This window comes from Cynocephalus volans, chromosome 7 (genome assembly GCF_027409185.1).
Source record: "Cynocephalus volans isolate mCynVol1 chromosome 7, mCynVol1.pri, whole genome shotgun sequence".
Classification (NCBI taxonomy): Eukaryota; Metazoa; Chordata; class Mammalia; order Dermoptera; family Cynocephalidae; genus Cynocephalus; species Cynocephalus volans.
The window spans coordinates 108,259,820-108,287,618 of NC_084466.1; the positions used below are offsets into that span (position 1 = coordinate 108,259,820).

Genomic DNA, 27,799 nt, shown 5'->3' on the forward strand with positions numbered 1-27,799 from the left:
AAGTCTTGTTACTGTGGTGTCAAATTCTTATAGTCTGTATGATGGAGTCCTCTGTTTATCGCTTCTGCTTCTGCTGGTAGTTGATAGATTTTTACGCTTTCAAATGACGTCACACATTAATTTGCCATGGATGTACAGTTCTTGATACTTTTGGTTGGCTTCTTTTGGTTTGCTTTGCTTTCTAAATCAGCTTGCATTTTGTGCTCCCTACTCAGTCCTTTTCATATCCTGATATTCTTTTCCCTGCTGTCCATTATAATATTCCTTGTCTCTGCAATGCACCTTGGAACCAAAAGGAGACAGAGTCAGATCAAGATGATGAGGTAATATGAACACTTCTGCTTTTATTCTATCAGAGGTAGAATAGAAATTGAATCTGTATAAAAGAAATCAGAGGGCTGAAGTGTGGGAAATGTACAGATTATATTTTTGCAGGTCTTAGCTTAAGTGAAGTAAACGGTTATGTATTTTTCTTAAAAAATGGTTTATTCTTCCTCTACATGTACACAGTAATACTTCTGTATATTCAGGAGCTGGCCAGTTTGCTCAGTTGGTTAGAGTGTGGTTCTGATACCACCAGTGTCCAGGGCTTGATCCCTGTACAGGCTAGCCACCAAAAAATAAATATATCTAACACAACTATAATTCAGCTAATGACTTAAAAAGAGAAATTAAAATTCTTTAAACATTTTTTAAATGTGATAGATTGGCATGTACAAATACACTTTTTTTTAATGTTTCATGTGCATATACAATATCTACTGCTATCCACTGTGTTACAACTTTTAAATCAAGATCATGGTTAATATATGAAATTTTACTGTACAGATCAACTTATGTTTTATGTAATAGAAAATATTTGTTCACTGGCTGTTGATAAATATTTGATATTCCACCTAAAGAAATTTATCTTGGCTACTGTTTAAAGAGTATGCTTGTTCAGTTAAGTTTTAAAAGAATTTTCTCTTTTAAGTTATCTCCTAATATGTCCCCAACTTAAACGATAACTGAATTTTTAAAACTCACATCAGTAGGAATAAATAGAATCAGCAGACTTAGGACTCAATAACATTACTTCTTTTGTCTTTTTCGTGACCAGCACTCAGCCAGTGAGTGCACCGGCCATTCCCATGTAGGATCTGAACCCGCGGCGGGAGTGTCGCCGCGCTCCCAGTGCCGCACTCTCCCGAGTGCACCACGGGCTCGGCCCGTCAATAACATTACTTCTAATAAAACTGTTAACCTGTTTCTAATCTCATCTACTCTTTATGCTTATTAACATACAGAAACCACAGTAGTAATTGGAAAACTTCATGTGCCTTTTTTCCTTGAATGTACTCACATAGAATGAGTGTACTTTGTGGTATGTGTGCTTTCAATATGAATGAATTTGGGAAAATTTACTGCTCAGCATCAAAAGTCTCTGTAATGCTTGTCTTTTATTTGTAGTCCCCTGTAGTCTGCTGTATTAGTGCTCTTATATTTTCTAAGTAATGGTTATTTTGTTGAGACATTGGGGTGGGGTTATAGAATCCCAGTAGGGAATTAACATTTTTTAAGAGGAAAATGCATAAAAAGAAAATTAAGGATAAACAAGATATCAGCGTGCCATCCTACAAAATGTTTCAAAACTGTGAAAATGATACAGGGAAGTTGGGAACAGTCATCTTTTTTTTTTTTCTTTTTCAGACTGAGAGAACAGATAGACGACAGAGCTTTGCATCTTTAGCTTTACGTAAGCGCTACAGCTACTTGACTGAGCCTGGAATGAGTGAGTTTTCTAACACATTTACTAATATGTGTGGATTTGTATAAGAAGAGACATTTTTTCTGTACAAACTAAATTTTTGTGTCATTTGGAAACCTGATAAAAATTGCCTGCAGGAAAACCCTATCATGAAATCTAAGTAAAATTTTGTACACAGTTGAAGATACGTGGTACAAACACCCTAGCTCATAGCTTCAAAACAGGTTTTTTTTAAAGCCATTAACTATTTTAAATTAGAAACATCTATTACTTTTGTTTTAATACTTGATTTTGATTTTTAACTATGCTGGTAGATGAACACCAATGTTGCTTTAAATCTATGCTCAGAAAATATTTACTCCCATGTATTTGGGATGGTGGAAAGAATGAAAAAGTTACATTGGTTATCATCTCTTTTTATATCCTAGTAATGATTCTTTTTCTTCCTACTTTGCAAGAGTTATATTTTTTATCTTCTTGAAGTAGCATTTGCTTACTGATTTCTTATTTCTTTCCTCCCTCTCCTTCCCCCTGTCCTTTATTAAAATATTAGTTTTAAGGCTGGTCTTCACTAAACTGGTTAAAACCTTTTTTTTCTCGATGATTGTTTTGGTTCATTGTTAACTGGCTTGCAAATATCAAGGTATAGATTCATTCAGTCATATTCATTCCCCTGCCCCTGCCCCACCCACCTCCTCCGTCTCTCCTTCCTTCACCCTTGTAATTATTACCTCAGGTGATCACTACAGCCCTCAACATAACCCCTTCCACCAGTGGGAATGAAGAGTACTGAGTGCAGCACTGTGATTGATAAAGAGTAGAGTGGTGCCACTTTAACCATCAGAGAGCTTCATTTAGAGGAGGATTTATACAAAAATTATTTTTTAATTAGTGAATCATTCCTGTTTCCCATTGGCTCACATTTACTTGAGTTCAGGGAGGTTGGGAAATTTACCAGTAAGAGCCACAACTTTGGTTTTTTCCATCTTTCCAGAATTCTTGTTTCTATGGCCCAATATAGCCTATAAAATATACAGCAGGAAACTACTCCACTACTTAGCTCAGATAATCTTAGCATACTTTTCTGGAGTCTAGCTCCTTGACTCCTAAGGAAGCTTTTTTACGCAGATATAAAATGGGGAGTACATGAGAAATGAAACCCCTCCACACATGAATGTTCCCTCAGCTCTCAATTTTCTCCTCTAGTAGTGTCTAAATCCTTTCAGAAACATAAGGGCCAGTAATTAACTCCTATTATGCTACACAGCAGGGAAGATGTATGTAACTACATGGTTTTTCAGTACAACTAAATATACTGTGTAAGTTTTCTTTGGAATATTCTTTTGCCCTCAATACCATTACTGGACCTACATGTGAGCCTCATTGTAGTTGTTTGGGACCCCCTAGGCAACATCCTTAAGATTAAGGATGGGCTTGATGAACCTTAGGTCAGAGGCACCTTGGGGCAGACCAGTTTCCATCTAACTCTGGTCCCTACAGTGTTTGTTTGGGGGAAACCTGAATTGTACGGTCAGATAGGTGCTAGGTTAATTGAATTTTTCCCACTTATGAAAGTGTTGCTACTTTTTAGTTGGCTTCAGTTAAGTATATGCAGCCTGTCTTCCTTGACTTTTGAAAGAAGGAAGAGGATACTTTTCTGTTTTATGGAAGGGCACATAAGGGTGGTGAAGAGAAGAATGAAAAGGAATAAGGACGTAAAGAAAACTAAGGAAATGTCATGTTATCTGAACTGGTGTTAGAACTCCAAGTGAATGCCACTTTTCCCTCACCACCCTGCCTCCCAAGAAAAAAAGATTCTGGTACAGCTCAGTGCCTGATATCCATAAATTCCTTGTGTTATATCACAAAGTATCTGTCACTAAAGCATAAAATATGTAACTGATAGGTAACTTGGTTCTTTGCGATGTATAAAACCATAGACATGGTTCAAAAGACTTCCCTATCTGATGGAGCCAACCTTCAGTGGTAAAGGAGAGATGTTTTGCCAGTTTCTGATAGTTAAAAAAAAATTCTCTTAAGACATGAACTGAGCCCAAATCATTGAATTGAAGGAATCCTCAAACCTACCATTTGCAATGTAGCATTTCCAAAAGAGTTAAGCAATATCACATTAAAAATTATGGCTAGGAGGAGTTATCAGTAAGTACACTTTTCCTTAGATTTTCTACTTTCCTTAGAATAATGTGTAAGCCTAGAAAAGGATATGTTGTGAATGTTTGAATTTAAATGTACACTAGGAATGAAAATCTTCACCCTTGTGGGAGTAGCTGCTAATCCAAGGACTGAGCTGTAGCAATGGCACGGGCACAGCATGAAGAGGAGCATAAAAGATGAAGCAGATTCTCATTTCCTCTTCGAGTTTCACTGTTATTCTGAACCAGTGCTTTCTTGGATCAAGTCTGTCCTCAACTTTGACACAGAACGTTAGGCATTCCAAATCTCTGTGACCAGCTTGGTTGGTTTGTTAGAGTTGTAGAAACAGACAGGACTAAGTGTGTCTTTGCTCTCCCCCAGCAAGTGTGCTTGCCTCATTTGTGTTTCTTGCCCCATTACCAGAAGAATGCTGGTATTCCATCCATCTTTCTTAGTGGTAGGGTAGGTCTACCTCAAGGCTGCTCCAGTGTTTGGGATACCCGTGAGTCCCTGAATATTCTGGGAAGGCACTAGAATTGGTACCTTTGGAATTGATAAACATATATGCATATACATGCCATATTCCGCTGTAGGTGCTTAAATATGCGATGTTAAAAATATGACTGTGCTTTTTAGATTTTCCCCGTGATACCTTTTGAGAATTGAAAGTAGAATAGATTATGAAAACATATGAGATAAACTATGTGCTTTTATCGATAATGAAGACAGCTACAAGCACGGATATATTTAGTTGTGGGTGTATTTTATAACGCACAGTATTAAATATTTTCCTGAAATCTCAAAAGGTACCAAGACTTCACATCTCATGGAAAAAGTGTACTCTTCTTTCTAAATGCTCTTGTGAAAGTATTTTTAAAGTTTATATATTGTGCATAATATGGCATAAAAATTGTATTACTTCATTGGCTTGTTTGCCATGATATATTGTGCATGATAAAATGTTTTCAGTTGCTTTGCTTGCTTATGTTAACCATGAACCATATTTTCTGGGTTTTTTCTTGTGTGTGTGTGTACATACATGCATTTTTAAATCATTTCATATGACATTTTCTTTTCCCTCATCAAAAGGAATATACTGCATGGAAAAGATAAATGCAAACATTCCTTTTCTTTGTTTTTTTTGTTTGTTTGTTTAAAATTCTAACTCAGAAAATTTCTTGCTCTTATTGGCTTTTTATGGGTGTGAAGCATAACCGAACTGTGCATGGAAGATACAGATTTAAAATCCAGTGGCTTCACAGTTTGCACATCAGTTGCCTGTCACTGAAAAGTTACTTTGGATTCTGCATGAAATAAGCTTGAGTGGTTTTCTAAAAAGGAGTTTTAGATATTTGATGTATAGCTACACTTACTGGAATGGTTCTAAGTAGGTGCAATCTGTATAATGGAAAGGCTCAAGGAGAGGGAACATTAGAAATTACCAAAATGAGAGTCATATGGTTGCACAAAACAAACATGGATGTATACAGGCAAAACAGAACAGCTGCTGCTATTTCAAAACCAGCACATAAGAAAGTCAATAGGAAGTAAGGGAACAGTTTTCCACTGTGATTTATTTTTCTCATCATTAATTCTTTCCTCATGTTTTCCATTTTTCATTGTTGGCCTATTTGGTTGCGATGTGCTTTTTCTGTCTTTCATTTCACATTGCTGTTTTTATTTATCGTTTTTTTTTTTTTAAGTTTGGATTAGTTATGTCTGTAGAACTTTATTTTTCCTCTTTTACTTAATTGTTCCTTTTGCCTCTTCCATTCTAAATCATGCAAACAATTGTACTTGCTTTGGTAATATTTCAAAGTTTACTGACCAATTTTTTTCTCTGGTCTCTCTGTTTCTCAACCATTTTTGTTGATTTTTGTGTTTGATTTCATTTTAAAATTTAAGAAACAGTTGAACGGAGTGCAGGAGCAACAAGATCCCTCCCCACCACTTACTCATACAAGCCATTCTTTTCTACAAGACCATACCAGTCCTGGACAACAGCTCCGATGACAGTGCCCGGGCAAGCCAAGTCAGGCTTCACTTCCTTATCAAGTTCTTCCTCTAATACGCCATCAGCTTCTCCGTTAAAATCAATATGGTCTGTTTCGACTCCTTCTCCAATCAAATCCACATTAGGCGCATCAACTACATCTTCAGTTAAATCCATTAGTGACGTGGCATCTCCAATTAGATCTTTTCGGACAATTTCTTCGCCAATAAAAACAGTGGTGTCACAATCTCCATACAATATCCAAGTTTCCTCTGGTACCCTGGGTAGAGCTCCCACAGTCACAGAGGCTACGCCCTTAAAAGGGTTGGCATCCAATTCTACGTTTTCCTCTCGAACCTCTCCAGTGACTACAGCAGGGTCTCTTTTGGAGAGGTCATCAATTACTATGACACCCCCTGCCTCCCCCAAATCAAATATTAATATGTATTCCTCAAGTCTGCCGTTTAAGTCAATTATTACATCAACATCACCACTAATATCTTCACCTTTAAAGTCAGTGGTGTCTCCAGCTAAATCAGCAGTTGATGTCATTTCATCAACTAAAGTTACTATGGCATCTTCTCTCTCGTCACCGGTGAAACAGATGCCTGGACATGCAGAGGTTGCATTAGTGAACGGATCTATTTCTCCTCTGAAATATCCATCATCTTCAACTTTAATTAACGGATGTAAAGCCACTGCCACGTTACAGGAAAAAATTTCGACAGCTACAAACTCTGTGAGTTCTGTGGTCAGTGCAGCCACTGACACAGTTGAGAAAGTGTTTTCTACCACGACAGCAATGCCATTTTCTCCACTCAGGTCATATGTTTCTACAGCACCATCAGCTTTTCAGTCTCTAAGAACTCCTTCCGCAAGTGCACTCTACACTTCCCTTGGGTCGTCAATATCTGCAACTACCTCATCTGTAACGTCATCAATAATCACAGTGCCAGTATACTCTGTAGTCAATGTTTTGCCAGAACCAGCATTAAAGAAAATTCCAGACTCTAATTCACTTACAAAATCAACAGCAGCCTTGCTGTCACCCATTAAAACATTGACTACGGAGACACGTCCTCAGCCCCATTTCAATCGAACTTCATCTCCAGTTAAGTCATCTTTGTTCCTCGCACCCTCTGCCCTTAAGTTATCTACACCTTCTTCTTTATCTTCCAGTCAGGAGATATTAAAAGACGTGGCTGAAATGAAAGAGGACCTGATGCGGATGACCGCAATACTGCAGACAGATGTGCCTGAAGAGAAGCCATTCCAACCTGAACTCCCAAAAGAAGGGAGAATTGATGATGAAGAACCTTTCAAAATTGTTGAGAAAGTAAAGGAAGATTTAGTGAAAGTTAGTGAAATCCTTAAAAAGGATGTGTGTGTAGATAATAAAGGATCACCCCAATCACCTAAGAGTGACAAAGGACGCTCTCCTGAAGATGACTGGATAGAATTTAGTTCAGAAGAAATAAAAGAAGCAAGACAACAAACTGCTGCAAGCCAGTCTCCATCTCTGCCGGAGAGAGTACAAGTCAAAGCAAAGGCTGCTTCTGAAAAGGATTACAACTTGACCAAAGTTATTGATTACCTTACAAATGATATTGGGAGTAGTTCATTGACAAACTTAAAGTACAAAATTGAGGACGCAAAGAAGGATGGTGAGGAGAGACAGAAAAGAATTTTAAAACCAGCAATTGCTCTGCAGGAACACAAACTCAAGATGCCTCCTGCCTCCATGAGGCCTTCCACCTCCGAGAAAGAGTTATGTAAAATGGCTGACTCCTTTTTTGGAACAGATACTATTCTAGAGTCTCCAGATGACTTTTCTCAACATGACCAAGACAAAAGTCCCTTGTCTGATAGTGGCTTTGAAACAAGAAGTGAAAAAACACCTTCAGCCCCACAAAGTGCAGAGAGCACTGGTCCGAAACCTCTTTTTCATGAAGTCCCCATCCCTCCTGTCATTACAGAAACAAGAACTGAAGTGGTTCATGTTATTAGGAGCTATGAGCCCTCAGCTGGGGATGTTCCCCAGTCCCAACCAGAGGAGCCTGTGTCACCCAAACCTTCACCAACGTTTATGGAACTGGAACCAACGTCTACCACGTCTAGTATTAAAGAAAAAGTTAAGGCATTTCAAATGAAAGCCAATAGTGAAGATGACGACCACAATCGGGTTTTGAGCAAAGGCATGCGTGTTAAGGAAGAGACTCACATAACCACAACCACCAGAATGGTTTATCATTCTCCACCAGGCAGTGAAGGTGCCTCCGAAAGACTTGAAGAAACCATGTCAGTCCATGACATCATGAAGGCCTTTCAGTCCGGGCGGGATCCTTCCAAAGAACTGGCAGGTCTGTTTGAACATAAGTCGTCAGTGTCTCCAGATGTTCACAAGTCTGCTGCTGAAACCTCAGCCCAGCATGCAGAGAAGGACAACCAAATGAAACCCAAACTGGAGCGTATAATAGAAGTCCACATCGAAAAAGGTAACCAAGCTGAGCCCACTGAAGTCATTATTAGAGAAACCAAAAAGCATCCAGAAAAGGAAATGTATGTATATCAGAAAGACTTATCCCGGGGAGATATTAACCTAAAAGATTTTCTGCCAGAAAGACACGATGCTTTTCCTTGTTCAGAGGAACAGGGTCAGCAAGAAGAAGAAGAACTTACTGCTGAAGAGTCACTGCCTTCTTATCTGGAGTCTTCCAGAGTAAACACTCCTGTGTCCCAAGAAGAAGACAGCCGCCCTAGTTCTGCTCAACTCATATCTGATGACTCTTATAAAACATTGAAGCTTTTGAGTCAACACTCAATAGAATACCATGACGATGAGTTGTCAGAACTAAGAGGGGAGTCTTACAGGTTTGCTGAGAAAATGCTTCTGTCAGAAAAGCTAGATGTGTCTCATTCTGATACTGAGGAATCGGTTACAGACCATGCAGGACCCCCTAGCTCAGAGTTACAGGGGTCTGATAAGCGGTCCAGAGAAAAAGTAGCCACTGCCCCCAAAAAAGAAATTCTCTCCAAAATCTATAAAGATGTGTCTGAAAATGGTATAGGGAAAGTGTCTAAAGATGAGCATTTTGATAAAGTGACAGTGTTGCACTATTCTGGCGATGTTAGTAGTCCAAAACATGCCATGTGGATGCGCTTTACTGAGGACAGATTAGACAGAGGTAGAGAGAAGTTGATATATGAAGATAGGGTGGACAGGACTGTGAAGGAGGCTGAAGAAAAGCTGACTGAAGTGTCACAGTTTTTTCGTGACAAAACTGAAAAGCTAAATGATGAACTGCACTCCCCAGAGAAAAAGCCACACCCTAGAAATGGAAAAGAATACTCCTCTCAAAGCTCTACCAGTAGCAGCCCTGAGAAAGCACTACTAACAGAACTGTTGGCATCCAGTGATGAATGGGTTAAGGCAAGGCAGCAGGGCCGTGATGGACAAGGCTTCCTCAAGGAGGAGGAGAGGAAAGCATCCAGTCTGCCCAGCAGCCCGGAGAAAAGGGTTCATTCCCAACAGACTGAGGACAGCAAGTCCACAGTGGAAGCCAAAGGAAGTATTTCCCAGAGCAAAGCACCAGAAGGGCCCCAGTCTGGATTTCAGCTCAAACAATCTAAACTCAGTTCCATTAGATTAAAATTTGAACAAGGTACACATACAAAAAGTAAGGACATGTCTCAAGAAGACAAAAAGCCAGATGGCCAATCCAGAATACCAGTTAAAAAAATACAGGAGAGCAAGCTACCTGTTTACCAAGTTTTTGCTAGAGAAAAACAGCAGAAGGCCGTAGACCTCTCAGATGAAAGCATACCTGCGCAAAAAGATATCACGGCATTAAAAGCTAAAGATGAGCATGCCCAAAGCAACGAAATGATTGTAAATGATTCTGGCTTTGATGATGTACAGAAACAGAGAACTGAAATGTCAAGTAAAGCAATGCCTGACTATTTTTCTGAGCAACAGGCTAAAGACTTGGCATGTCATGTAACCTCAGATTTAGCATCTAAGGGACCATGGGACAAAAAGGTTTTTAGAACATGGGAAAGTTCTGGAGCCACTAATAATAAGTCACAGAAAGAAAAACTTTCACATGTACTTGTTCATGATGTAAAAGAGAATCACATTGGTCACCCTGAGAGTGAAAGTGTTGATCAAAAGAATGAATTTATGTCTGTGACTGAGAGAGAACCCAAATTGTTAACAAATGGCTCTTTCTCAGAAATTAAGGAAATGACTGTAAAATCTCCCTCAAAAAAAGTCTTATACAGGGAATATGTTGTTAAAGAAGGGGAACGTCCAGGTGGATCTCCTGATCAACCTTCCAGGAGAAGTGAGAGCTCAGCAGTGTCACACATTCCAGTCAGAGTTGCTGATGAGAGGAGGATGCTGTCTTCTAATATTCCTGATGGTTTTTGTGAGCAGTCGACATTTCCAAAACATGAACTATCACAGAAATTGTCCCAATCCAGTATGAGGAAAGAGACAGTTGAGACACAGCACTTTAACTCTGGAGAAGATGAAAAAATTACCTATTCAGAAATCAGCAAGGTTTCTAAACATCGGAGTTATGTAGGTTTATGCCCACCTCTTGATGAAACCGAAACCTCCCCCACCAAATCTCCTGATTCTTTAGAGTTTAGCCCAGGAAAGGATTCACCCTCTAGTGATGTATTCGACCACAGTCCCATTGATGGGTTGGAAAAACTTGCACCACTAGCCCAGACAGAGGGAGGGAAAGAGATAAAAACTTTACCCGTTTATGTCAGTTTTGTACAAGTGGGGAAGCAATATGAAAAGGAGATACAACAAGGAAGTATTAAAAAAATCATAAGTCAGGAATGTAAGACAGTACAAGAAACCAGAGGGACCTTTTATACAACTAGACAGCAAAAGCAACCTCCCTCTCCTCAAGGTAGTCCAGAAGATGATACTCTAGAGCAAGTATCCTTTCTAGACAGCTCTGGGAAAAGCCCTTTAACCCCAGAAACACCCAGCTCAGAGGAAGTGAGTTATGAATTTACGTCTAAGACACCAGATTCACTCACAGCTTATATACCAGGCAAACCCAGCCCAATTCCCGAGGTTTCTGAGGAATCTGAGGAGGAGGAACAGGCCAAGTCAACCTCCCTAAAGCAGACGACAATGGAGGAAACAACAGTTGAGCGTGAAATGCCTAGTGATGTGAGCAAAGACTCTAACCAAAGACCAAAAAGTAACAGAGTTGCCTATATTGAATTTCCCCCTCCTCCACCACTGGAAGCAGACCAGATTGAGTCAGATAAGCAGCATTATCTCTCTGAAAAAGAGGTCGACATGATTGAAGTCAGTCTGCAAGATGAGCATGACAAGCACCAACTGGCTGAACCAGTCATCAGAGTGCAGCCACCTTCACCAGTTCCTCCTGGGGCAGACGTCAGTGATTCAAGTGATGACGAATCTATTTATCAACCAGTTCCAGTTAAAAAATACACCTTCAAATTAAAAGAAGTAGATGATGAGCAAAAGGAAATGACAAAATCCAAAGCTTCTGCTGAAAAGGCTTCCAGCCAGAAAGAACTGGAAATTAATGGATCTGGAAAAGATAATGAATTTGGTTTTGGCCTTGTTTCGCCTCAGAATGAAACGGCTCAGAATGGGAACAATGACCAGTCCATCACTGAGTGTTCCATCGCTACCACAGCAGAGTTTTCTCATGACACAGATGCCACAGAGATCGACTCTCTGGATGGCTATGACCTGCAAGACGAAGATGATGGTTTGACAGAGAGTGATTCCAAACTCCCAAGTCAAACCATGGAAATTAAGAAAGATGTCTGGAATACAGAGGGCATTCTGAAGCCAGCTGATCGCTCTTTCAGCCAAAGTAAACTTGAAGTTATTGAAGAGGAGGAAAAGGTGGGACCAGATGAAGATAAGCCACCTTTTAAAAGTTCTTCATCTGAAAAGACTCCTGATAAGACTGATCAGAAATCAGGGGCCCAGTTTTTCACACTAGAAGGCAGACATCCTGACAGATCAGTGTTTCCTGATACTTATTTCAGCTACAAAGTAGATGAAGAATTTGCCACTCCTTTTAAAACAGTAGCTACCAAAGGTCTAGATTTTGACCCTTGGTCTAATAACCGAGGGGATGATGAAGTTTTTGACAATAAGTCACGGGAAGATGAAACTAAGCCATTTGGTCTGGCGGTGGAAGACCGCTCTCCAGCAACAACCCCTGATACAACGCCAGCCAGAACGCCAACTGATGAAAGTACCCCAACTAGTGAGCCTAACCCCTTCCCATTTCATGAAGGAAAAATGTTTGAGATGACTCGCAGTGGTGCAATTGACATGAGCAAGAGGGATTTTGTTGAAGAGAGGCTCCAATTTTTCCAGATTGGTGAGCATACTTCTGAAGGGAAGTCAGGGGACCAGGGGGAAGGGGATAAAAGTATGGTTACTGCCACACCACAGCTACAGTCAGGGGACACCCCTGTAGAAACCAATCTAGAGAGAAATGTAGAGGCACCTACAGTCGACCCCAACCCCAGCATCCCGACCAGCGGAGAGTGTCAGGAAGGCACATCCAGTAGTGGCTCCCTGGAGAAAGCAGCAGCAGCCACTAACACCTCTAAAGTTGACCCCAAGTTGCGCACGCCTATAAAAATGGGAATCTCTGCATCCACTATGACCATGAAGAAAGAAGGCCCTGGAGAAGTAACAGATAAGATAGAAGCTGTGGTGACCAGTGGTCAGGGATTAGAAAATGAAACTATAACAATGATTTCAAATACAGACAATAGCCAGATGGGCATTAGGCCCCAAGAAAAACATGATTTTCAAAAAGATAACTTTAATAACAACAACAATTTGGATTCTTCCACTATGCAGACAGATAATATTACAAGTAACATAGTTCTGACAGAACATTCTGCACCCACTTGTACCACAGAGACAGCTAATCCAGTGAAAGTTGCATCAGGAAAAAAGACAGGGGTACTACAAGGACACTGTGTAACAGACAAGCAGAAAGTTGTTGGAGAGCAGCAAAAGACAAAGGAATCAATAGGGATTAGGCAAAAATCCAAACTTCCCATAAAGGCCACTTCACCAAAAGATATCTTCCCACCAAACCATGTGCCAAACATTAAAGCAAGCAAAGTGAAACAGGTTAGTCAATCTGAGAAAACCAAAACCCTTACTTCATGTGTAGATGTTAAGTCCAGAATTCCAGTAAAAAACACACACAGGGATAACACAGTTTCAGTTAGAAAAGCATGTACCACACTAAAGCAAGAGCAGCCAGAGAAAGGCAAGGCCAGACAGATTCCATCCAAGTTGCCAGTAAAGGTAAGATCCACCTTTGTCACCACCACCCCCACCACCACCACAGTTAAAGTTAGGAAAAGTCAGCTCAAGGAAGTATGTAAACATTCCATTGAATATTTTAAGGGAATTAGTGGTGAGACCTTAAAGCTTGTGGACCGTCTCTCTGAAGAAGACAAAAAGATGCAGTCCGAGTTGTCCGATGAAGAAGAAAGTACATCAAGAAACACGTCGATGTCCGAGACTTCCCGGGGTGGCCAGCCTTCAGTTACAACGAAGTCTGCTAGAGATAAGAAAACAGAGGCAGCACCTTTAAAATCAAAGAGTGAAAAGGCCGGCAGTGAGAAAAGGAGCAGTAGGAGGACTGGTGAGAATGAAGGCAGTCAGGTTTCTCGAGCACTCTTTGCTCCCATCCTGGAGAACCAGCATAGTTTGTACACACTTTCCAACTCGTAGACTCTAGTGCATGAACTGTTGTGATTGCCTGTGGAGTGACTTAACTGTAGTTTCTCATTCTGTCATTGTCATTTGTATGTGTTGTCTTATATACTCTTTCCTCCTTTTAATCAAACTACACTGTAGACAGCTAGGGAAGCATGCTAAAGATATTGGTGTCATTCAAGATGAACAACTTTTCTTTTAATGTGCTAATGGATATGATTCTGTCAAAGTAAAAGCACAGATGTTGAAATCCCATCATCAATTCTGTAACTGTTGTAACATAGCTAGCTTGTCAGCATGTTCAGTCCCATTACATTGAGCATCCATGTAGTCTGACATCTGGCCTTATGGAGGTGAAAAACAAGTGAGCTGTGTGAAAAGAAGTGTTCATGTAGGTGATCAGGACACATTTCAGTGTACAGTGTTAGCATTAGTCTCTCTGTAAAATCTGAGTACTGCTAAAAGCAATTTTCCAGTATCATATCTTTCTTGATGATTATTTTAATTAAGAAATTATAAATCGTAGGTCCACAGAGTCCATGTGAACGGACAGATATCAGGATGGCAATAGTAGCCGATCACCTGGGACTTAGTTGGACAGGTAAGTGTATACACTCCTGAATGGAACAAATACAGTTTCTTAATTTTTGTCTTATTCACAAACAGCTCGTTATATTTTTTTTAATTGAAAAGTTAAGTAGGAAAAAACATTTTTTATCATCCATAATTCTATTCTACCTAGAGATAATTACTGATAGTACCTTGTGTACTGTGTTTTTCCAAAGCTCTTTCTATACACACACACACAGTAAGGAATAGAATTTTAAATCTTATTTTATCTCAAATTTAAGCACTTTCTTCACAATACCATTTCTGGTAATATAGAATAACTCTTTACCTAACAACAAATTTATTTTGTGGCATAAAGGAAAACAGCTAAGGCCTATCATTTTTACATTATCCAAATTCTGTGATATGGTTAAAGTTCTTAGAATAGCTCTCTTGGACAACAGGTCAATTAAACCATGCCTAGGTTTCATGAATTTTAATCATTCATTAGTCATCTTCACAATTTTATGATATACACATACAATCTGTATGTTTATTTACCTGATGCTTTTCTTTAAGTGGACTCATTTTTATGCTCAAAGATTTATTGACAAGGAAAACTTTATATTACTTTGATAATGGGAAACACTGATTACCTCCAGTATCTATGGGGGTACTTCAAAGTACCCTTGTATATAAGAAATCAAAGGAATTGCAGTAAGTTTAAATTTTGAATTAAACTTTTAAAAAATAGGATACAAGCAAATAAATATATTTAATTCACAAAAATAGTTGAGGTCTGTGAAATGAAACAGTTTATGACCTGTGTACTGTAGAAAGGAATATTTGGTTTAATTTTGCTTCATTAAAGATAAAGATGAGGTTCTGTGTCAGTTTGACAATTCTGCTTTGTAGTTTTGATCTTAAAAAGGCTCCCTAAATCCTACCTCACGTGAATCTGAGAAATTTCAAGTTTTATAGGAATGTACTTTTTTATGCACAGCCAAAAAACACAATAGTTAAATGTTAATTACTGTCATATCTAAAGTCTTCTTGCATACCATTAGGACATACATTTCATACAGTTATCTCTGTTATTAAAAAGAATGTGAAACTAATAGTGGGAAACAAATTCATCTAAACTTTTTTCCTTTAAATGCTCTCAACTCTCCTGCCCACCCCCTCACCCACTACCACATACCAAACCTTCCTCTCTCCATCCACCCAGTCCCCTGCTCTCAGGTACACTGCTAATGACCAGGAGCTGAGTGGGGCTCTGAAAAGAGGTGATCTGAGTAGTCCTTTGCAGGTGGTTGAGAGTTAATAGTAATTGGTTATGTATAAATATTTGCTAACATCAAATTAATATTTATATTTTAAAACTGGACACTGTAACATAGAAATACACAGGAGCAAGTGTTGATTTTGCAGTGTTATATGCCCATAGTTATTATTTTCCTTAAGCAAAAATAATCCCCAGTTTGTCAGTAAATTTTCAGAGAAGATGTGGTATAGAATAGCCAGACATAAAGCCATGAAACTTAAATTTTTAATGTTAATTTGTTTCTGCTTTTCCCTGACTCTCCAGGCAATGGCTATAGTTTGGTGATGAGTGCTTGTTGGGCACGGGAGTATTGTCTCTTAAAATAGAAAGAGATGAGGAACTTAAAAAAATTCTCTAATTACAATTAATATATACTCAGTGAAGATTATTAGGAGAATTGAGCATTTAAGAGATCAAAATATAAATCTGTCCCTCTAAACCACTATTAACATCTTAATGTGCTTTAATTTTAAAAAATAAAAACCCTTTATAATATTGTATATACAATGTAATCTTTTTTTTATTTGTAACTATATAGTGTTTTACAAAATTAAATATTCTCTGATCTTGACTTAAATGGATAAATAGCATATCCAGTAGATACTCCTTATGACACTTTTTTTCTAACTATGGGTCACAGTGCACTAATGAGTCATGAAAATCAATTTATGCTTTTTGTTTTTAAATGGAGTATATAAAAGAAAATGTGTATTACATGTATTAGTTTTGCTTCATGAAGATCTGGTTTCATTTATATAAACACCATTATATACAATGTATTTCTAAGGGTAGGCCATGATCAAAACAGTTTGCCAGCCACTGCCTTACATTAACTCTTTTCCATTTGTTCAACATGTGGATTGTTTAAAAATTTTCAGTAGTACAAGCCTGCAGTGAACATTCATATAAGTCATTGTATACAACCCTGATACGTCGCCAGGATAAATTTCTAGATGTGAACCACTTGATATGCACTTTTTTGAACCTCTGAATGCATTTTGCCAAATTGCTGGAAATATTTATTAAAGGGGATAGAATCCTGACCACTTCCTTTTCCATGGGAGCATTTTTACCCATTTCTTTTTATAATCATTTAAGGTAATACATACCTGATAATTTTTTTTTCATGTTCCAAGAAAAAAAAAAAATACAGTGAAAAAGAAATTTCCTTCCCATCTTTGATTCCTTAGTTTCTTTCTCCCAAGGCAGCCACTAATAGTCAGATCATATGTATTTTTCCAAAGACACTCTCTGCATTTATAAGATTAAGTGTACTAGTACATACATGTAGATGGACAGAAAGCTATCTCCCTATATTTTTTACACAAGTGGTTGTATACCGTATACAATAATTTGGCCTGGAGTCATTGTTAACCTCTTGAGCGGAGTTCATGAAACTTGAAGGCATATAGAGTGGAATATTCTGTGAGTAAAAGATGTACTTCATGAAGATTGCCTAGGGCAAACCCTACCAGCATCTCTCATGCCATGTATATGAACTGTATGCCCCTACCTATCTCACATGCAGTTTGTTCAAATTGCAGAGAATTTGGCTGAATTAAAAGAATCAGGCAACATCCTCTATGATCACTAGTTTCCTATGAAATCAAATATATAACAATTAATGCCCAAGGCTGTACTTGGGTTTTACTATAGAATTCCTTCCCCCATTTTTGTTTTGTTTTTATGAAATGTGTGTGGTAAAAGTAGAATATGCAATCTTAGGAACTCTTTTTCTTTTTTACAGAACTGGCAAGGGAACTGAATTTTTCAGTGGATGAAATCAATCAAATACGTGTGGAAAATCCAAATTCTTTAATTTCTCAGAGCTTCATGTTATTAAAAAAATGGGTTACCAGAGACGGAAAAAATGCTACAAGTATGCTGAAATTATATTACTTTAACTTTCAAAACTGTGTATATCCAGTATTTTAGATAAGCCTACTGATAGGTTCATTTAAATATTGTTCAAAAATTTCTATAAATTTTGGTATAATATAGAAAAATAAAATCGGAGTGATCATAAAGTAAGTAATAGCAAGCCCTTTGAAGTTATACTTTAATTTAGTGCTAATATTGTAAACTTCTGCTTTTAGAAAGCTTTTCGTAAAGCAAGTAGTAGGGAAATTTTTTGCATTTTGTCTGTTCTCTCCATGATCCTCAAAAATGAAAAAATAATTCTTTGGGACAGTCATCAGAAACACTCTGAAGTTATTGCTATGGCCTGAGGTGGATATGCAGGGAGGATGATAGGATCAAATTAGGGGAAGAAATAGTTTTACTGAGCTTGGTCTCTGGTGGCAGAGAATTATCTAATATTGTTGGGGTTGGGTTTGGTTTTGTTGGTGGAGTGGGGGGAGCAGTGCTATACTTTGGCAAGTGCCAACCCACAACAATGTGGAATAAGTTATTGTGGATTTGCCTGTGTCAGACTGACCTCAGTAAGTCATTAAAATGCTAAGCATCAAATACAAGGGTACTTCAAAAAGTTCATGGAAAAACAATTAAAAACACAATACCAATCTTTACATGAATTTTTTGAAGCCTCCTCGTATGAGGGTGACCTATTTTGACATTCTAACAGGAAAAGAGCTTGTTTAAGATTTTATTAGATCCCCTTTCTAACTAAAAGGAGTCTAGCTATTTTAAGGCCCATCTGCTCTGTCACAGTGGAGTGTATGCTGTTGTCATCACATAGCTTTATAAAGTGATTCTTAAGACCCTAACATCTTCCCTGTAGCAGCAAGCATTCTGGGGCCCTCTGGACAGTGATATTGCAGAGCGGGAGTAAGGAGGAATTAAAATGTCAGGAGGGCCACAAAAGCCCTGCCTTTGTGTGGATATTGTGCTGGCTCAAAGAAAATAATCTAATTGGGTTTTCAATGTTTTTTTTCCCTTTCAGCTGATGCCTTAACTTCGGTCTTGACAAAAATTAATCGAATAGATATTGTGACGCTGCTAGAAGGACCAATATTTGATTATGGAAATATTTCAGGCACTAGAAGTTTTGCAGATGAGAACAGTGTTTTCCATGACCCTGTTGATGGTAAATGAATTTAGTGTTCATATTTATTTAATCATTTGATAAAATTTGAAAATGCAGTAGGACAAGGCAGTCACTTAAAACCAACTAAACTGTGATTTGCTTGACTTAATTTCTCATTTTCATGGCATTTTCTCTGCCAGAGTCTGCAAATAAACATTCTCATATCAGAGAAAAATAAGAAAATGTCTATTTATAAAGTACAAATAATGAGTTATGAAAACATAAGTTATCTGAAACAGTTGGTGTTTCTAATATTTTATATGATCAAATGGAAGAAACTTTAATACCTAGAGTATGTATTGCTTTTGTTATTTTTAATTTTTATATTAACCTAGAAAGTTAGTGATCTCTTGTATTTATACCTAAGTAAAACCAAATTGTGAGCCATTTTTACCAAATAAGCAAAGTATTGAGTGACGTTTAAGCATATAGTGTTCAAATTATTAAGGTAAAATGGTGAATTGCTGTTTGGGGACTAAGTATTTAAGCATGCACTGAAAAAGCCTAATGTACCACTCAAATAAGTGCTTTAGTTATTTAGCATTATTTTAACTTCATATGCTGCCATTTATTCTTTGGAAAAAACCTACTTGATCTATTGTATATAAAGGCAGCATAACTTCTAATTCAACAAGCATAGATATCAGTAATAACATAATTCCTCATTCACATTAGCTTATTTTACATATTGTCATCTTTCCATCATTACATAAATTGGGGCTTTTTTCATCAAAGTATTAAGGAAAGCATAATATATATCTTACTGTATTTTTCAAGATAGTCCTGTCTTCCCTTCACAAATGGAAATTTATTCCTATAATGAACTCTGAGTAGAAAACGTTCATAATAATATGGAGGCAGGAAGAGGAGCCAGGGATATTTTTTCAACTATTCCTCAAGTTTTAAAAAATAGGGTGATTATTCCATTTTGAAAACTGGCAAAGTTAGACTAACAAGAGTCATTAAGTTCTAATTCTGAATATGTTATATGGGAAAAGATCTCAAAATCTTACAAAGTTTATGATTACTAAAGTTAAAGTCAATAGAAAAGTTAAAACATACCTGTTATCCGCATAACATAAATAATGGGGAATAAAGTCAGAAGCTGTTTCTTTTTAAGCTTATAGATACTATAGAAACCTCAGAAAAAAACTCTCTTCAAGGACTTGTCTTATATGTGAAGCCACATATTGATAACCAAACTCTTTTTGCACTAGATAAATATAGTGCATTGTTTTATCAAACTCTGAATTACTGACAAGCTATAGTTTCTAGATCCTTTTAATATTCTTTATTTTTAAAAAAGTTTAAGAAAAGTAACTCTAATAAAAAAGATCAACGGAACACAACAGAAGTATTTGATGGCCTTGAAAGCTTCAATTAATTTTAACACTTAAAAATCAGGATATCATTAAAATAAATTCACAAGGGCTTTTTATTGCTGTATCTTAATATTTTATATTCCTTGTTGAAATTTTTAGGGAAATTTAGAAAAAATGTGCATGAAGTAAATTTCACTTACACAAACTATGAACCTCAGCTAATCTTAGCCAACTTTCAACAACATTCTGGTTTATAGGTGACCATAACTGAAAAATGCACAATTACCTATAGCAATTTTAATGTACAACAACAGCTAAGTTGATGTTTACCTTGAACTGATGAAAAAATTAATCTTTGGTTTTGTGTACCAATAATTCAGAAAATGTATTTCGTTGCTTTTTTTTTTTTTTTTTCCTGTCTCTCCTCTTCATTGAACTTTTGTGAAACTTCCTTTCCTCACCATGACCAGACCACTGTTGACTTTTCTCTCTGCTAAGGCAGAAAAATACTTCCAAAGTCCACATAGCAATGTTTAAAACGAAGGATTAGTTCCCTCCTTCCCTTTCTTGTAGGCTGATTAATAAACTCTGTTTCATAGTATTGTTGGGACTATTCAAAGTGCTCTTTGCAAATGGTTTTCCTAGTGTCTGTTGTGTATCATTTCTTTTTCCTCTTTATTTGATTCGTGGTTTTGAGTGAACCCTGTCACCAACTTCATCAAGAACTCCATATATATACCATAGTACTTTCATCTGTCACATTACAACACATGAAAACTTTACATGGAGTCTTTTCTACTACTTTGCTTTTTAAATTCTTTTCCTAACATCGTTTTACATTTTCCCCCCAGTGCTACTGCTCTAAAATCTAATGATCATTTTTTCCAAAGATTAAACTCATTTTTCTTTGCTATAAATTTCATGTGAAATAAGTATTAGAGTCAGATTGCATTGCTCATATATGTACAGTTCTTAAGTTATAGGTAATTAATTACAAAAATTGGTTTCTTGCGGCTTGTCATATTCAGTCCACCACAGTATGGATTTTGCATGCTAAAACTAGAAAGATAATAAATTTGGCTGTGGAATTAATGTATCGTACATAATGAGAACTAACTTTATATTAGATTAAGTTAGTCTGCATATTTAAGTTACTGTATTAAAAGTATCAAAATTGATAGAAAATCAGTATCTTTATTAGTATTCTATTTTATTGTAGTTTGCACTAGGTTTTTTATTTTCATTGTATGACATTTAATTGAACTAAAGCAATAATATATCAACATTATTCTATAATTCATCATACATTTTCATACCTGATATAATTTTAGTCATCCCATGTGTTTTTGTTTGATGTTTTCTAATTCATTCCAGTCAGTCCAAATGTACTGTCTTCCATAGGTTATCCTTCCCTTCAAGTGGAACTGGAAACCCCTACAGGGTTGCACTACACACCACCCACCCCTTTCCAGCAAGATGATTATTTCAGTGATATCTCTAGCATAGAGTCTCCCCTTAGAACCCCCAGTAGACTGAGTGATGGGCTAGTGCCTTCCCAGGGAAATGTAGAGCATTCAGCACATGGACCTCCGGTTGTAACTGCCGAAGACACTTCCTTAGAAGACAGCAAACTGGAAGACTCAGTGCCTTTAACAGAAATGCCTGAAGCAGTGGATGTAGATGAGAGCCAGTTGGAGGATACATGTCTGAGTGAGTATCCTCAATACCTCAGAAGTTTGGCTGGGGTCCCAAAAGATGTTAAAACAGCAGAGCCACTGAAACAGACTAGAAAAGTAAGATTAAGCTCTGAGCAGCAGGAGAAAGGAAAATCTGGTCCTGATGAGGAGATGATGGAAGAAAAACTCAAATCTCTATTTGAGGACATTCAACGTGAAGAAGGACTAGATTCTGAGGAGATGACAGAGGAAAAAGTACAGGCTATTCTTAAGCATGTTCAGCAAGCAAAACTGGAAATGTCTTCACTTACAGGTTGGCAGAACGAGACATCAAGTGGAAACCTAGAGTCCCCTGCTCAAGCTCGCAGAATAACTGGTGGGTTACTAGATCGGCTGGATGACAGGTATGGCTGTTCTCAAGAAAGGAAAGTGAAACACAGGTTGCCTGTTCTTTTAATAGTTTGTTTTAAATACATATTTTTTAAAATCACTATAATTCCATCATTTAGCAATAACCACCATTAAAATTTTGGTGGGTTTCCTTTCCTCTCTGCACATTTTTTAAAAATATCTTAATGTAAAAAATGCAGAGAAGCAAAAAAGTCATCTTTAAATATATCCTTCTATTTTTCTACATGAATATTATTTTTCATTATTTGAAACATATGTAATTCTTTACTCCAAATAATACTGCCATGATAGACATTTGTTTATAACCAAAATAATGCCCTGATCATGAATCTGGTTCAATTTTATACTGACCCTGCTCTAGAAAGGTAAATGTCTAGAGTCTCTGAAACATTGGTTCAAATCCCACTAACATTACCAAGCACTTTGTGATTTTGGGTGAATTTGTAAGCTCTAAGAAAGTCACTCTAACCATCTTTAAAAATAAGAATACTAGGCGGGCCGGTTAGCTCAGTTGGTTAGAGCACAGCCTTACAACACCAAGGTCACAGGTTCAGATCCTTGTACCAGCCAGCCACCCCAAAAAAGAAGTAAATTGTAAAGAAATTGTTGGGGGGAAAAGATCTTTAGCATTAAGGGAAAACAGTTCTCACGGTTAAGTATAAGCAAAGGGTGTCCACCAACACTCTGATCACCAGTGACATCAGCAGCATCAGGGTGGAGAAAGAAAAGACTCAAGTAAAGATATCATAGTTGGCAAAGCATGATGGCAGGATAAACAATTGAAAATACATACAAAAAACTGGAATTTGTGGTTCTGGGAGATACCAGAGTTTCCATTACAGGAATTCCTCTTGTTCTTTGTCAGTTTTTGTTTGTTTGTTTGTTTTTTAACTAATGATATAAAAGCATTTTGAAATATCCTCCCCTTTTAGATTAGTAGGGTTGGAACTCTAGGTATGTCCATGAGCCTCTTTAGGTCACTCTTCAAGATATAGAATTCAAGCAGCTGCAGAGATGGAAAAAAAAAAAAAAAACATAACTAGCCAGGTTGGGAGTGGGAGTGTGGGAAATGCCTGGAGCCTGTATAGCACCTCCTCACCCCCTACTCCCCACCCATGAGAGCCCCTCACATTTTAAATCCAGTGCCTAGATTTTTCACGCCTTTCTATTTTACGCCTTCATAAGTAATTTTTAAAAAATGGTTGAAGCCCATTTTCAGCCATGTGTTGCCACTGTAAATTTGTACATTTTATCTTTTACAGCCCAGACCAGTGTAGAGATTCCATTACCTCATATCTCAAAGGAGAACCTTCAAAATTTGAAGCAAATGGAAGCCATGCAGAAGTCACTCCAGAAGCAAAGACAAAATCTTACTTTCCAGAATCCCAAAATGATATAGGAAAACAGAGTGCTAAGGAAACTCTGAGACCAAAAATACATGGGATTGGTCGTATTGAGGAACCAACATCGCCACTAGCAGCATATCAGAAATCTCTGGAAGAAACCAGCAAGCTTGTAATAGAAGAGCCTAAGCCCTGTGTGCCTGTCAGTATGAAAAAGATGAGTAGGACTTCTCCTGCAGATGGCAAGCCAAAGCTTAACCTCCACGAAGAAGAGGGATCCAGTGGATCTGAGCAAAAGGTATGTCATCAGACTAGCCAGTACGCTCTCATTTAAATTGGAAGTATTGATGCTTTGCTTCTTTTGGTTAATCTTGTAACACTGGGCCTAACGTTACTTACTATTTCCAAATTATAAATGTGGGAAGTTGTAGCCCAAATGGTAGAGGTAAAGAAAGTACTGAGTTAAACATATGCCATCTCATCATACCTTCATTCATTGAGTCGGAAAAAGGAATAAAACATCTCTTTAGCCATTCAGGAGGGAAAAGAACCTTAAGGTCCAATATTAATTCTGTCTGGGATTTAGGTTTCCTAACTCCCAACCCAGCCTTCTTTCTTATAGGTGGCAGATAATAATTCTGACTCTTTTTGGTTCTTTGGCAAAACACTTGACATCTGACCCATTTAGTGTTCTATTCTGTAAGGTCGATTGTCTGAAAGTGTGTTTCAAAAATTGAAAAGACAATTCACAAGTCTAAAATGAGGTGGGTTGACAGCAGTTAGAAATTTAAAGTTAGAAGTATCATTTTTATAATTTTTATATCTAAGTTGATAATTGTCTTAACATTTGTTTCTAATAATTTTAAAACCTTACTGTGAGAGTATTATTTGTCTCCTCTTTGTATATACATGTTTTTGTGCAACTATCTAACAGATTTTTTAAAATTCTTTCAGGTTTATCATTTTTAGATACTAAAAATATTTCAAAGAAAATAAAAATCAGCATATCTCCTACATTTTTTACTGCTTTTTGCTGTCTCAATTTTTGTCTTTTTGACAACTATGCAATAGACATATATTGAGAGTTATACGTCTTAATAATAGTAGCACTTGCAGTTTTCCCTGAGACATGTTTAGTTCACTTAAGATGCACTGCAGTGTTTTGGAAGGGAAAACAAGCCTTTTCTAAAATAATGAGTTCATGGTTAATTTGAGGTTTAGAAAAACTTATAAACTCCTAATCGCTCGAGAGCTAATTTCTGCTTATCAACTAATCATGTCCTTTCCTTTTCCCTTCTGCAGACTATCTTTTGACTATTTTCTGCTTGTTAGAAGGGAAAGTGAGAGGAAATAAAATCCTACTCCATCTATTTTTTTCCTTGTTAGTTGCTTTGGTGTGTAAGATTGGTGAAGACTTAAATGAGCTGTAGATTACTTTAGGATATCATTTAAGCAAAAGATGACTCTCCCACCACCCGTAATTAAACACTGACTGAATTGATTCTTTTTCTTTTAAGCTATTTTGTTTAAGTTGTTGAGTTTCTCAGGCCTTTGACTTCTTTCCTGACAAGTGAGGTTTTGAATGTTGATTTCTGTCTTTGACTTGACTCTTAATATGAGTTTGGATGGAATGATCCCTTTTACAATGCGCCCACAAAATGTAGGGAGAAACAATAACAGTGATAATTTACCCGTGAAGATTTATTCTGCAAAAGCCTGTTTAAAATCAATAGAAGTTCTGAAAGCAAATTACTGTACACTTGTAAATAAGCACTGCTATGTGTGTACATGTGCACTATGTGTGTACATGTACATAAGCATTGACCACTGGCATAAAACTGCATGAAAACTTAGCTTTTTCAAGATTTCTTATAAATGAGTTTGTGCTCTTGGTATTGGTCATGAGTCCTACTCTCATACATAAAGACTTCATGACCATAACAATCCATAATGGAATTAAAGCTTCTAGGAGATATGAGCCTGACCTCACAAGAAATCCAAAGATGTTCAGGATATTTTTGTAGCTATACCATAGTATAATTGCAACCAGCTAGGTCATCTGATGTATGATCTCAGAAAACAGCCCCTTTTTATCCCCTAAAAAATCAGGTCAAAAGTCCGGGTGCGGCTCTTACACGGATGACTGTCTGCTGTTACAAGGTAAAATTCTGCTATTTTTCACCTCTTTCCATGCAGCGACCCATGGCAAGGCGTACTAAGAAAATTCCATTTGGTCTCCTAGTTTTCCCCTTTACCAATTCCTACAGAGCTCTCTAAGGAAATTCTGATCTTGAGATTCTACTGCTATCTTCTCTCTGCCCTTTACCTTAAGGTGAACACTCCAGGGAGAAAATGGAAACTGAAACATTGACCAAATGGCCACATTTTGTTTATGTAAAGGGCTGGTCTCAGATGATTGTTGACAGGATTATGATATAACTGACTAAGTTTGTTGCTAGTGTTTGTTTGCATTAACTTATGTTCTGCTTTTGAATTTATCCAAGTGAAAATCTTTCGCCAATTAAAATTTTATGTATAGATAATTCCGTATTCCCTTTTGCCTCATTTATGTAACCCATTAATCTTGGAATGCTGATGGGTAATTCTTTTCTTCCGTTAATATGAATTTCTTTTTCCTTTTTCTGCTTTTTTAAGCTGTTATGGGGCCTCCTTTCACGATACTTAGATCATCCTAAGTGTCCCAAGTTTACTGTCCTTTTCTGAAAATGAACTTCATTTTCAAGTTCTTGCTCCTTGCAAAGATACTGGCTATTAATTCTTTTTGAAACTATATTATTCAGTGAGATACTCTGTTCAGATGAAATTTCCTACAAAGTCAAGGTTGATATTACTATAACATCTTTAAATACTTGTCTTATTTACCTTTGGTGAAAAAAGGTAATGGCCTAGTTTATTATCTATTCTACTCACATTTCCTAAAGCATTTTATCTAACACATATTCCTCCTATGGCAGTTTTACTTGTTCTTTTCTCACTATCTTTACAAATATTGCCTACCATTCATTTTTCCAATGGATGTTAAGTACGACTTCTATCTCTGGGACAATTAAAATTTAGAAATAAAACCGTTCAATAAACCATGGCACTTAAGTAGAAGCTGAAGATATTTTTCCCTTGGAGTTAGGAACTACTTGCTGCTTGGTTTCTCCTCATTTTCTACCCTTACTGAAATAAAAATTAACATTCTGTGCAATTACTGTATTATGTCTATACCATATTCTTTGTCTCTGAACTGTTCTATTTTATCTTCTAATTTCATATCAATTCCTTAAAAAAAAATCTTCAAACTTTCACATATTTTATAAAAATCGGAAATATTATGTCTCTTTCTATAGCTCAAGTGAAGTGTGACCCAAACTATAAGGTTATACATTCAAGTCAAATGAATATAGACAAAACTAGTTTAAAAAGGGATATGAATGTTTCTTCAAACTAATAATTAGTAGCATGTTTTGATGTGAAAAAGTCTCTATGATGATTGGATTTATAATTTAATTATCTTGATCATTACCTGCATATATATGTACACATAATACATCTACACACGCACACACATGCATACAAAGTAAGTTCATTTAGAATCCTGCTCAAAAATTTTCTTCCACTTAAATTTTTTTTAAGATTCTCACAAATAAACATCATGATTTTCCTTAGGGGGGGAAAACAGCAAGTAAATGTAATTCTTTCTTGATTTCCCTTCTCAGAATGTCTTTTATTTTAAATATGATGGTAAAATTATACTAAAAATGCATTTATCAGGACATGAAAGACAGTGAGAGTGATTCAAGCTCAGAGGAAGAACGGAGAGTCACTACCCGAGTTACTCGCCGGCGTTTGATTATAAAGGTATCCTGTAGCTGGATCATTATGCGGCATTACTGTATTATTATTAGAAACCTCTTTCTTATGGTTGAAAATTCAGCATGCTTTATATCTAAATGGTTTTGTATATGTTTCTCTGCACACTTGAAAGCTTATAAACACAACAACCAAAAGGAAAAAGCCATGTTGCATGGTAGTATTCTGTACAGGCCTGCTTGACATGTGGCAATTGCAATTTTATCTGAGAATTCTTGGCATTGGTATCCTGCTTTCCTTGAAGAAGTGTTATATGTGTGAACAAAGATTCTATCTAGGTGTGAAAGTAGTTCATATGAAATGAAATGTTCAGTTGAAACCTCAGAGACTGTAATGAGGTATGAGGCAAGATAAAGAAGAAAGAGAATGAAAGAAATTAAAAGGCTTCCTTCTCAGTCTCAAATTCACCTTAACAATTTTTAAATGAAAACCAGTTCTTCATTACCAATCAATGGTTGAGAATTCAAGGTTATAGTCTGGCATGGATGTATGTGGCATAATGCAAAAGTCAAGCAAAAACTTCTGAAATAGGTTTTTAACTTTACTAACATACCACCCCCCTCCAAAAAACAATCAAGCTGTATTTTAAGTTT

The 27,799-nt window shown here is 37.0% G+C and overlaps 1 protein-coding gene across 24 annotated transcripts in view; it reads left to right on the plus strand.

Annotated features, from left to right (window-relative positions):
* ANK3 (ankyrin 3) overlaps positions 1–27,799 on the plus strand; it is a 502,256-nt gene that overhangs the window by 454,900 nt on the left and 19,557 nt on the right. For 11 of the 24 annotated variants that reach the window (XM_063103187.1, XM_063103191.1, XM_063103190.1 and 8 more), the window contains 8 exons: positions 297–323; positions 1,690–1,771; positions 5,807–13,582; positions 14,183–14,257; positions 17,277–17,408; positions 18,432–18,575; positions 21,887–21,977; positions 23,247–23,625. In XM_063103187.1, coding sequence (XP_062959257.1) covers positions 297–323; positions 1,690–1,771; positions 5,807–13,582; positions 14,183–14,257; positions 17,277–17,408; positions 18,432–18,575; positions 21,887–21,977; positions 23,247–23,625 — 8,706 coding nt within the window. Of the gene's footprint in view, positions 1–296; positions 324–1,689; positions 1,772–5,806; positions 13,583–14,182; positions 14,258–17,276; positions 17,409–18,431; positions 18,576–21,298; positions 21,608–21,886; positions 21,978–23,246; positions 23,626–25,436; positions 25,488–27,052; positions 27,195–27,799 lie in introns of all 24 variants that reach the window. The other 13 variants (XM_063103195.1, XM_063103194.1, XM_063103201.1 and 10 more) reach the window with 11 other exon arrangements.